Below are 12,913 nucleotides of genomic sequence, written 5' to 3'. Positions count from 1 at the left end.
TCCGTGGTGCCACAGCCCTTCCTACACCTGGTTGAGCTTCCCAAGGGTTCGGAGAGCCTGGCCCTGCCCTGGGCTCTGCCCTGGTGACCAAAGGCCTGGGAGGAGATGGCCCAGAGCTGCTGGAAGGGCCAGGAGACCCTTCCCAGGCTCCCAACGAGCCACCACCACCTCTCCCCGCTGGCAGCAGCAGAAGACACAGTGACCATGCTGGCCCTCCCTTCCCCCACCCTGGAGCAGCATCCGTCAGTCCCCATGACCCTCCCCCTCCCAAAATTGGCTGCTTTCTCCCTTCTTCTCCCCCCCCCTCCTTTTTTTTTTTTTTTTGGCTGAGTGATGAGCTGTATGCCAAATCCATCTGCTCCTGTCTCCCCTAGCTGCCTTCCATATCGTTCCAGGATCCCTGGCAGCGAGCCTAGACCTATCTCTCTCCCTGCACTCTCCGGAGCACATTCCTTTCTACACCTTTTCCCGAGCTGGGATAGAAATGAGTATCAACCCCAAACAAAAAGCATCTGCTTTCTGCCTGCTGCTGCCTCACCGGCCGCGCCTGCACGTTACACCCGTGTCAGCAGCCATGCAAAACACACACAACCCCCCGCTCGCACCCAGCCGGGAGCGGCTGCCGGGATTTGGGGCGCCGGGAGCTCCCCCGCGCCCGCTCCCGCGCCGGCTCCGCAGCACCAGCTGTGACCACCGCACCATTTGTTCCTCCAGCCCACGCCAGCACTCGGAGCCAGTTCTTTATCACCCCAATTAGCCTTGTCTGAGCTGATGAGAGGAGAGAGGCTTCCACTGCAAGGCAGGGATGGGGGGAAGAGAGCTGGAGAGCCGTGGGTACCCGGGAGGCGATTCCCAGCTTTGTTCCCTGGGAGGGATGGATTTCAGCGGGTCAGGGGCACCGGTGCTGGCACTGCTGCCATCCTGCCTGAGCTACCTGAGTGATGCTGGCCCAGGAACAGGTGCTTCATAAGGTTCAGGGCACAGAGTTTTTTGGGGTTTTCCCCCTTTTTCCCCTTGTGCTCTTGGCTGTCTGCCAGAGGGAAAGGATAATCCTCAGGCTTCACCTGCTCCCAGGGGCTGGGATGGGCTGTGGTTCATCCCAGCCATGTTTCTGGGTGAGCTGGGAGGTGCACCCTGGTGGTGTCTCCAGTGAGGATCTCCCTGGATCTATGGCAGAGCTTCCAGCGGCCTCACAGGGCGCTGAAGGAATTCCTGCTTCTCCCACGGCCTCATTGGAGAGCTTCACGTGTCAGATACCAAGCTGTCAGTGCAACCATCAGCCCCAAATCCTGGGGTTTGCCCCGAACAACCCCCTTGTAACACTGTCTGGGAGTGGTGCTTCCCACCCTGGGTCCCTCAGTGCTGCTCGGAGCTTCTGTCCCTCCTGGACTTCTGCTGGATTCATTCGTGAAGGCCCTTTCCCAGTAACACCCCAGTGCCATCATCCCAAATCCAGGAAGGGGATTCCTCCTTTGCCCTCGCACAGATAGAACTGGGAGGAAGAGGATGGACATGATTCAACCCCAGTCCCGTGGTGGGCAATGGTTTGAAGGGACAAAGTCCCCTGTGTGGGACAGTGGGACAGGTCCCATCACTGTAAGCCCAGCCTGCTCCTCAGTGCACCCTCCAAGGCCACCTCTCCTTCACAGGAGGCTTCCCAGCATGGCCGTGACCACGATCGGGGTCGTCTTGGCAGCTGAGACACCAAAATCTTGCCCAGGATCTGTGGTCTCCACATCTGTCACAATTCTGTGGCCAGTTGGCTGGGCAGGTCCGGGATTCTGGACAGCTGGAACAGCAAAACCCCAAAATGAGTGAAACTACACTTTCCAACAAAAAACACTAACAAGGGAGTCAAAGACTGGTGCACAGCAAGGTTGTGATTTAATGTTGTCTTGATACCTGTAACCCACCACCATCTCCCTATTCTTCTCCATCTGATTCCCATGTGGGAGGAGCAGGTTCCTCCTGATGGATTTCGGAGCAGCTTTCCCAATTTCCTGTACATTTTTCCCCCCTTGGAGCTCCTGAGTCTCTAGAGCAGATTTTAATCCCTCCTTGATTAAAGTCAGCCAGAAGGAGACCTGAAGAGAAGGCTCCAGTTCAACCAGTCACCCCCAGTTTCTCCAACATCTTCCCAGGCTTCGGGAAGGTGTTTGAGTTTGGTATCACAGCTCCAAACCAGTGTCTGTGACTGGCGGTGTCACAGGGGTCCCTGACTGGGTGCCCATCCTGCATGAGAACCATGGAATCGTTAAAATGGAAAAGCCCTCAGAGTCCATCCAGTCCAGCCATTCCCCCAGCACTGCCAAGGCCACCACTGACCATGTCCACAGGTGCCACATCCATGTGGTTTTTGAGCACTTCCACCTTAGGCATGAATTCCCAAGTCCTTCTGCTCAGTCACCAGAACTCTCCCACCTCCATCCCATCTCCCTGAACACACCTCAGACCCTTCTGTACAGCCTTGCAGTGGATGAAGAACCCATTCCCCATGCAGGGAAAGGAGCTGTTTCCCCCCCTGGACCAGGGGATGGAAGCTGGAATGATCTACAAACAATTATCTCATCTCTTCCTTCCACCAAGACAAGCTCAGCTCTGCCTAAACTATTCTTGATGGGTTCCCTGTAATTTGTGCTGAAAACTTCCCACCACAGACGCCCCACACCTTCCCCGAGCAGTCGGCTGCGATATTTTGCTCTTCCCACCAGGATACTCTTCCTGCTGTTCAGCTTGGATTGTGCTCGCTGCTTCTTGAATTGTGTCCCAAGAGAGCGTGAACACAACACCGCTCCTTCCTTCCCTCTCCCAGCCTGGTGCACATCCCCCCGCGCAGCCTCGCGCTTCCAGCTCGGCGCATCCCCGTCCCCAGCGCGCCCCGGGGCTTTCCGAGCACCGATCTGGGCTCCACCAGGGCAGCTGTGGCTTCCTTGGGGCTCCCAGTTCCCCAGACCCTTGGAGAGGGCAGGACTGGAGGGCCTCTCCGTTGGGTTTCTGTGGAGGCTCCCCAGGAGCAGGTTGGGTTTAAGCTGCCCCATTTCCCGAGCCCTGATGGATGGTCGGAGCTGACCCTCCCAGTTCCAGGTGGAATTCGTTTCAAAGCACTGAATCCCAGGGTCACTGAGGTTGGAAAAGCCCTCTCAGATGACAGAATCCACCCAGTGACCCATCCCCACCTTGGCACCAGCGTGGCATCACCCCATCCAGCCATTCCTTGAACCCCAGGCTGGCCACTCCCCTTCCCACCTGGATACTTTCCTTGCGGTGTTTGATCCCACCCAGCCCCAAAACCTCGGAGCTCTTCTGCGTGTCCCTGGCAGAAAAATCCCCACACAATGGGAGGAAAAGCTGCGTCAGAGGCAGGCAGAGCAGAGTTAATCCTCCCTCGAAAGGGATCCGTCGGATCCGGATCTCCTGCACCTTTCCCGGTGCTCTCCCGGCACAATGCTTCACTTTGTGCTGCAGCACTGAAGGGAATGGTGAAGTTGCTAATAATGGCACTAAAAGAAAATATGCTACATCTGTTATGGATAGCAGTACAAAATTAGCTGATCACACCTCTGACACCCAAGATGTCTTCACTTAAAATACTCGTTGGCTTTACTTTACATAATTTGCTGATTATATTTAAAAGAAATACAATTTTGCAATTACTGTTCTTTCTGGTGTGCTATCTATGCATCATTTTCTTTTTATGTTTATATATTTCTCCTTCATTAGTGCAGTCTGAAGGGTGATTAGATCCCTTCAAACATTTTACAGAGGTTAAACGTTGATTAAGATTTAATTATTACTGTAAATAGCTTGGAATGACATATGGTGCAAAAACCTGACATATGTGCATTTGAATAAATGAAGTGCTATTTCCCATGATGCTTCAGTAGCTGTTTAACAGCTTTGCTGAAGGGTTATGTTGCACCTCATGTTAAGATTGCTTTGATGTTATATTTTGTTGGGTTTTTGCAGCTGAAAGCTAAGAACAGTTTTTCCAGTTTTTAAAAACATTGAATATTTTAAATACCTAAATTGTTTTGCACAAATTTTTGCTAATTTGTCTAACTAGGTTAAACATTTTCAAAAGCATTTCGATTTTTAACGTGGGTTCCTCGCATTGTGTCAGCACCAGCGTGGGTTCAGTGTGTAGGATTTCAAAAATTCCAGGTTTTCCCAGGTGTCCTGGCCCGGCTGGGAGCGGGGTCTTTGCTCCCCGAGGGGACCGGGAGCGCCACGGATCCTTCCCGGAGATGCAGAGATTCCAAGTGGTTTCAGAGCAAGGGAAAGCTTCAGGAGAAGCTGGCGGAGGGAAAAAATTAGGAAAGGGATGGAGATTTCATGGAGATGGCGAAAGGGGCAGGAAGGGTTGGGCTGTGAGGGTGGAGCCCAGCGAGGCTCTTCCCTCCTGGCACCACCTGGGCTTCGCCAGGTCCGGCTTTGGGCTCCGGCTGGCTCCGAGCTGCAGGGAAAGGAAGGGATGCAAAGCTGGGATGGGTGGGATGCGTTGGAGCCTCAGACACTCTATAATTCATTGAGCACTGCCAGGCAGAGAACGTGCAGCGTTTCGTGCGCTGCAAACCCATCCAGCTCGGGGGGGCTGGGGACTGGAGCACGGCACACCAAACACCAGGAAAAGGCGTGATTGGCACGGAATGATTTCCATCCCCTCCTTCTCCTCGTTAATTGATCAATCCCTGGGTTCTCATCCCGCTCCTCTTTGCCTCCACAGATCGAGACGTCCCAGCTGGAGCCAGAGATCGCCATGGCCACCACCAGTAAGACTGTGGTCTACAACAAAGGGTTGTGAGTGGAAGAGGAGCATCCCAGCCCAGAAGGTCTGGGGAGGGAAGAGGGGAAGCTCCAGCCCCCGCCTGGAAGAAAGCAAACAACAACAAGAAGATGAAATAATAGAGCTCAGTGGTAGGAGCTGCTCCCGGCAGCCCGGGAGTGAATTAACACCTGCAGAGAACTGACACCTCACACCACTCAAAAAGATTAACAGTAAAAGTTTTAACTTAGCAACAGGAGCAGCAACTACAACAAATAAAATCACGTTGAACCACTGTAGAACTAGCTAACAAAACTCAGAATTACTGGCACTGCATGGAGGGAGTTCAGGGGTGAGCTCACGTGGTCAGAGCTGCCTGCACGACGCAGACGTCACATCTTGTGTCCGTGGGAGCTCAGTCTCCACTGCTGCTGCACAGCACCAGCTCTGTAGAGACCAAGGGGTGCGTGGATGTGATTGATCGGGGGATTGGGAGTGCCCACTGTTGATTTCCTGCTGATCCCACCCCAGCACGCGTGCGCTGAAGAGGATGTCCACATCCGTGTGCCCAGCGAAGGGCTCGGCTGTGCCCCTCCATCCCTCCTCCTCCTCCTCCTCCTGTAGACGCTGCTGGTGGCATCCTGCCCTTCACTGAGAGACTGGCTGGCCCTGGATCCCACCCCCTGGAATTCCACAGGGGCTTTTGCCTGGGTTTCAAGATCCTGGAAAGCCAAGGTGCCCACAGGTGGAGTGTTGGAGCAGAAATGATGCTGGAGCTGCTCTGTGCCTCTGCACAGCCCTGAGGGGGGTTTGTCCCAGCCAGCACCCTCTGACAGGGATGTTGCTAATCTGAGGTGGTTGGCTAAGCCACGCTTTGCTGAGCTGGTGTCTAAGGACAGGATGTGGTTTAAGTTTGGATCAATCCCCAGCTGGGCAGGCAGTTGGACAAGGATCATTGCAGGCCCCTTCCAACTGGAATTCCTCCTCTCCTCTCCTCTCCTCTCCTCTCCTCTCCTCTCCTCTCCTCTCCTCTCCTCTCCTCTCCTCTCCTCTCCTCTCCTCTCCTCTCCTCTCCTCTCCTCTCCTCTCCTCTCCTCTCCTCTCCTCTCCTCTCCTCTCCTCTCCTCTCCTCTCCTCTCCTCTCCTCTCCTCTCCTCTCCTCTCCTCTCCTCTCCTCTCCTCTCCTCTCCTCTCCTCTCTTTTCCTCCTTCTTTTTTTTTTCTCCTTCTCCCTTCTCTTCCTCTTCTCTCTCTTCCTCTTCTCTCCCCCATTTTTGCCAGCCCCTCCACCCAGCAAAGCCAACTCTGCCCAAGGCCTTGTGCGGCTGCAGACGAGGACCCAAAGCCAGGTCCTGGCAGCTGTGCTGAGCTGATGGCTGTGACACTGCAACTTCAGAGGGGACACTGCCCTCCGGGGACATCTGTCTGTCTGTCTGTCTGTCTGTCCCTTCAAGGGCTCTGCTTTGGGGTGGTTAAAGGGGAGGGCTGAGTCACCCCCACACTGCACCAAGTCAGGCCCTCCCTGGGTCTGGGGCCACGGTTTGGCTTTCTGGTATCTCACAAAATTCAACAAAAATTCACCCAAAATTCAACAAAAAATCACCCAAAATCCAACCCTGAGGGACTCCCTCAGGTTCATTGGGAGCGTGGCCACCAGCAGAACATTCCAGAGGCAGGATGTCCCTGCAGGACCCATGTCCCTGCGGGATCACCGAGGGGAGGGCACCGTGGTGCTGCTGGGGTGGCACAGGCTCTGATCCTTCAAATGCCCATTTCTTGTGGGGTTGGGGAGGCTGGGGGGAAGGGGAAACCAAATCACCACTGACACAGAATGTATTTGATGGATTTATTGCAATGCCTGGAAATGGGAGGCCTGAACCCCACCCCGGGTGGGGAGTCAGACCCACAGGAACGGGAGCCACACAGTGGGGCAGCTCAGGGCCACTGATTCTGCCCTGGCCTGGTGTAAATCAGGAGTAACAGCACAAAAGGGGTCGATGCTGTGGAATTACACACCAGCAGACAGGATAGGAGGGGCCAGCCCTTCGTAGGTGCTGTTCTGGGGCAGCTCCTGGTCCCAAACACTGCTGGAAACCCAGGGTGGGCCCCGCTCACCCTGGGGCTGTCCCTGGATTTACACCTGGCCAGGAAAGCTGGACTGGGCCCAGTGGAGATCCTTTAACGCTCTAGATGAGATGAATGTACATTCCAGAGGATGATCCCACCCCGGCTGGGATCTGGGAGCTGTCCTGGGGACATTTCCGTGGCCATGTGTCCTACTGGCAGCACCCTGGGGAGGGGAGAAGGGATGCTGGCAGCCCCCAAGCCTGGGCGAGCAGCTGTGAGCCTGGAACAGGCTCCTCCATGGGGCTGTGGGGTCTGGGGGTGCAGGTACCCCTGGCACCACATCCATGGCGGGGTGTGGAGCAGGGAAAGGCTCCTCTGAGGCTGAAATTCCCGTCTCACTGCCTTCCTCCTGCGGGGTGGGGAGCGGAGGCAGCTCTGGTGCTGACAGGGAGAAGGCTCCTGGCTCCGGTGCCTGTCTGGTGCAGCCTTCCCCCTTCCCCGTGGGTTCTGCTCCAAGCTTTCTCATCCCAGGCTTCTGTTTGGAGGAGGGGGAAGGAGGAAGGGACGGAGGCTGCGCTCTGCCACGAGATTGCGGAGAGGAGGGAGCGGTGATTTGGGTCTGTGGGTGATCGCAGAGCCGAGGTGTGGTGTCTGAGCTGGGGTTACCTGCAAGCAATTTCCAGTGGATGAAAGGAGGCTGGGCTTTGCTGCCATCAAGGAAAACCAGGGATTGATCACGTTCTGCCTTGGGAAAGAGCCGGCTCCCCATTTTCCCCGCCATGGGAGTGGGTGTGGGTGCTTTCCCTGCACACACATCACCCGCAGGGATCACCCCTCATTAGCAGGGGGTGCCCATCCCGCTAATGCAGTGATCATCAGTAGGGGCTGAATCAGCTCGGAGCAGAAACTCGGGATTTATTAAAGCCAGGCAGCTCCAGGGAATGCAGAGGGCCTGATCCTGCGGGAGGGGCTGGGGACCAGCTTGGGGATGTCAGAGGAGCTGTGCTGTGAGCGTGGCTCGGCTCAAAGGCAGCTGCTCCGTCAAACAAGTGACAATCAAAGGGCCTAAATGAGTCTGGATTTGTCGTCTGCCCGCACAAACCCCGTCAGACTTGTTTGGCTTTGTGTGGCAGCAAAATGGGACTCAGTCAGCTCGGCAGGGTTTGTGCTGAGGAATGAAACATCCCGGGCCTGAGTCAGGCATTCCCCAGGGTTACCTCCGCCAGCCTCTGGCAGCTTGGCAGCAGTGGTTGCTCCCAGATTTTGTCACAGTGTCACTCCAAATGTCGTGGCCCCTGCCCAAAATCTCCTGGGGGAGCTGGGGAGAGCCACCGGGTCCTGGGCTCAGTTCCCTTCTCCAGCCTCCTCTGGCAGCACAGACTCGTGGAATGGTTTGGGTTGGAAGGGACCTGGAATCTCATCCCATTCCAAACCCCTGCCAGGGGGGTTTCCCACCAGACCAGGGTGCTCCAAGCCCCATCCACAGTCCCTGCAGGTCTGGGCTGGGGAGGTGGTCCTGGAGACCCTGGGACTTGTCCCCACATCTCCCAAACCCGCGTGCATCCCCCTGGGACAGTCAGGACACTGCAGATCCCTCTCTGCTGCTCTTCCCCTCGCTGTCCCCGGCTTGGTGACGAGCAGGACGAGGGATTTACACAAGGAGCATGTTGTGGTGGCCCTGTGGACCCAAACGCTTGGGCAACCCAGAGTCCTTGGGCATGCCAACACGGGGACACCAAAGTCACGATGTCCCCAGCTGAACCCAACTGATGTGGTTCCAGCATCCCCACGAGGGCCGGGATTGAATTTGATCTCAAAGCAGCCTCAAACCTGACCCTCACGGATCTCCAAAGGCACTTCCACTGCCAGGCAGCTCAAGGCTGGGCTCCCTCCTGGAGCAGCCCCAGCACTGGATGCTCCTGGTCCCTGCCCTTGTGGTGGAAGCGATGGAGAGCATGGGAATGTCCCACATGGGAATGTCCCACATGGGAATGTCCCATATGGGGATGTCCCTCATGGGAATGTCCCTCATGGGAATGACCCTCGTGGGAATGTCCCTCGTGGGAATGTCCCACATGGGAATGTCCCACATGGGAATGTCCCATATGGGGATGTTCCACATGGGAATGTCCCACATGGGAATGTCCCATATGGGGATGTTCCACATGGGAATGTCCCTCATGGGAATGTCCCACATGGGAATGTCCCACATGGGAATGTCCCATATGGGGATGTTCCACATGGGAATGTCCCATATGGGGATGTCCCTCATGGGAATGTCCCTCATGGGAATGTCCCTCGTGGGAATGTCCCACATGGGAATGTTCCACATGGGAATGTCCCACATGGGAATGTTCCACATGGGAATGCCCTTCATGGGAATGCCCCATATGGGAAGGTCCCACCTGGGAATGTCCCACATGGGAATGTCCCACATGGGAATGTCCCACCTGAGGATGTCCCACCTGGGGATGTCCCATATGGGAATGCCCCACATGGGAATGTCCCACCTGGGAATGTCCCGCTCAGCCCTTCCAGCGGCACTGGGGCCGGGACACAGAGCCGGGAGAGCGGTGCCACGTTAGCGCTGGTTATTAGGACAGCAAACGGTGCCAGGAAGACTCCACAGCACAGCTAATGACAACATTCTGCACATTCACTTAATCACTAATTAATCTCCTAATGCACAAAACGGAGCCTTGGGTTTGCGGGAACAACCCCGAGCACTGGCATTCCCAATTTCCTGTAATTGGGGAAGGCAGGGAACGCGGAGCACGGAGCCTGCCGCTCACATCGAGCCGTTCACCTCGGCACAGAATAATAATGAGATGATCATCTCCCGGAGTATTTAATTAGAAATGTCGCACTTAATTGATTTCTTGGCTATGTTAATTAAGGAATAATGAGGACCAGGTTGCAGCAAAAGGTGCCAGCGGGAAGTTTTGAATGTCTCTCCTGGAGGGCGGGTCTGTTGGCTGCTCCCTGAGCTGGCCGGGGGACAGCCAGGGGACAAGCCCAGGGTGGTGTCACCCATGTCCCAAACCTTCCAGCCTGGGGTCAGCTCAGCTCCTTCCCTTTTTCCTTGTTGCTCTTTTTCCTGCTCCCCACCCTGGGGTGTGCCCAGGTCCTGGCAGGATGGGCAGGAGGTCTCCTGGCCAATGCTGGACCCTGCCACCCAGGGACAGGAGACGCTGGGACATCCCTAGCAATGCCACCTGGCTGAGGGATGTGCTGTCCCCTCCTCCTGGAGGGCTGGGATGGAGATCCAGAGCCTGGGATGGCCCTGGGAGGAGTGCGGGGGCTCCCGGGGTGTGTGAGACACCCCTGGGCAGAGCTCTGGGTACAGATCGGCTCCCCTGGGATGCTCTGAGGACATTCCCGGGCTGGCATGTGGAGTCCTGGTGCTGGTGGCCATCCCCTGCTCCAGCTGTGTCCCCAGGTCCCTTTAGGAAACACCACTTTGGGTTTTTCCCTCATTTTATGGCTTATTCCACACACGGCATCTCATCCTTTGATCTGAGCACACCCTGACAGCGAATCCCTCAGGAATGGCGAGGGGACAGCTGCCAGCACCAGCATCTTCCAGCGGGGTGGGCACCCCAGGGACACCCCAGGGACACCCTGGGACACCCTGAGACACCCCCAGGACACCCCAGTACACCCTGGGACACCCCTGGGACACCCCAGGCACACCCCTGGACACCCTGAGACAACCCTGGGACACCCCAGGACACCCCAGGCACACCCCTGGACACCCTGAGACACCCCTGGGATACCTTGGGACACCCCAGGACACCCTGAGACACCCCCAGGACACCCTGGGACACCCCTGGGACACCCCAGGACCCCCATGGCTCCGTCTCTTTTTAACGCCTCCGTAGCCGCCGCCCGCGACTCCCCGTGTAACACCCGGATGTGTCGGAATAAAAGAGGTCAAACACCTGCTGTGCTCCCAGCTCCATGTGGAATTTCAGTGGGAATGTTGGGGTGTAAAGGACAAGGTTATTATGGGCTGGTTTTCCAGGGAAGGAGCTGCTGGGGATGGGGATTTTCCTTGGAATGATTTTCCCTGGATGTAGGGAGGGGGCTTTCCGAACAGCAGGAATTATGAATTTTGTGTGTTTGTATATAATTATACATAAATAATTACAAAATCTGTATAATGCTAGAATATAAAAATATGTATAATTATAGGCATAATATATATAATTATCATCTAGTACATATAATAAAATATATAAGCCAATTGATATATTTTAAAATATGTAATTAGATATTATTATATATAATATAGGCCTCATAAAGCACAATCTATATTTTATATATACATATTACATACAAAATATACGGTGTGCATACTAATAAATATATATAAAATATAAATTATAAAATACAATATACACACTATATATGCATTTGTGGGTGTATGTTTTATTCATGTATATATATGTGTATATATGCTATATTTTATATATGATTTCATTTTATATTTTATATATAGTTATTTTACTTATATATATAATTTATATATATAGTTCATATATATAATTCATAATTATAATTATAATTATAATTATGATATGCGTTTTCCCCCAAATTCCAGGAAAACCTGGGAAGAACTCCTGACCTTTCTCCCCTGAGCTCCCCCCACCCCCAAGTCCCTCATGTCTGGAGGGTCCCGGTGGGGCCAGCCCTGGGCGTCCCATCCCTGCAGGGGACATTCCCGAGGGATCCGCAGAGAACTGGAGCAGTTCGGGAGCTCTCCCGACATTCAATCCCTGGGCAGGTGTGGAGCTGCCTTTCCTGGAGCTGCCACATGCACCTCCACACCTGTGGGACCCCCGGGGACACCCCACATTCCTGTCACACCTGTGGGACCCCCGGGGACACCCCACATGCCTGTCACACCTGTGGGACCCCCAGGGATACCCCCACTGACACCTCACATGCCTGTCACACCTGTGGGACCCTCGGGGACACCCCCAAGGACACCCCACATTCCTGTCACACCTGTGGGACCCTCGGGGACACCCCACATTCCTGTCACACCTGTGGGACCCTCGGGGACACCCCACATTCCTGTCACACCTGTGGGACCCTCGGGGACACCCCACATTCCTGTCACACCTGTGGGACCCCCGGGGACACCCCACATTCCTGTCACACCTGTGGGACCCCCGGGGACACCCCACATTCCTGTCACACCTGTGGGACCCCCGGGGACACCCCACATTCCTGTCACACCTGTGGGACCCCCGGGGACACCCCACATTCCTGTCACACCTGTGGGACCCCCGGGGACACCCCACAGGCCTGTCACACCTGTGGGACCCCCAAGGACACCCCACATTCCTGTCACACCTGTGGGACCCCCAGGGATACCCCCGGGGACACCCCACATTCCTGTCACACCTGTGGGACCCCCGGGGACACCCCACATGCCTGTCACACCTGTGGGACCCCCAGGGATACCCCCAAGGACACCCCACATTCCTGTCACACCTGTGGGACCCCCAGGGATACCCCCGGGGACACCCCACATTCCTGTCACACCTGTGGGACCCCCAGGGATACCCCCAAGGACACCCCACATTCCTGTCACACCTGTGGGACCCCCAGGGATACCCCCACGGACACCCCACATTCCTGTCACACCTGTGGGATCCCGAGGGGACATCCCTGTCCTCACCCACCGCCATGGAGCCCCCACACTCCGCTTGTTCCCTCGCTCCCCGTGCCTCCCAGTGCCTCCCAGTCGCCGTCCCACAGGGACACCGCTGTCCCCACCCTGGCCGCCCTCCCCTCAGGTATCCAGGTGAGTTTCCAGCACGTTTTTCGTTTATTTCCACGCAGTAACACTCACTACAGCTGCTACCTACGGAAGGGAACGCACGCACACGGGCACGGGAAGAAAGAATAAATTAAAAAGAAATCGTCATAAAAAACCCAAACGATGAAAACAACGGAGAAACCTGGGGAGGGGAGGGGGGTGTGAAATGGTGGGAAATGAGAATAAAAAGGCAAACGAAGAAGGGTTTGGAACATTGAGCCGCTGGTAGGACGTGGTGGTTGGATCTCACGGACT

At 55.5% G+C, this 12,913-nt stretch overlaps 2 protein-coding genes across 3 annotated transcripts in view; both read left to right on the top strand.

The window, feature by feature from the left end:
• Positions 1–4,945, top strand: part of SFXN5 (sideroflexin 5) — a 101,508-nt gene extending 96,563 nt beyond the window's left edge. The window contains 1 exon segment of the mRNA XM_068189182.1: positions 4,724–4,945. Coding sequence (XP_068045283.1) covers positions 4,724–4,801 — 78 coding nt within the window. The 3' untranslated portion in view covers positions 4,802–4,945.
• RAB11FIP5 (RAB11 family interacting protein 5) overlaps positions 1–12,913 on the top strand; it is a 447,460-nt gene that overhangs the window by 148,048 nt on the left and 286,499 nt on the right. The gene's annotated exons all lie outside the window — the stretch shown is intronic.

The sequence above is a fragment of the Anomalospiza imberbis genome, chromosome 4 (assembly GCF_031753505.1).
Source record: "Anomalospiza imberbis isolate Cuckoo-Finch-1a 21T00152 chromosome 4, ASM3175350v1, whole genome shotgun sequence".
NCBI classification, from domain to species: domain Eukaryota; kingdom Metazoa; phylum Chordata; class Aves; order Passeriformes; family Viduidae; genus Anomalospiza; species Anomalospiza imberbis.
Note: the sequence above shows the minus strand (reverse complement) of the source record. Positions and strands in the feature narration are given on the sequence as shown.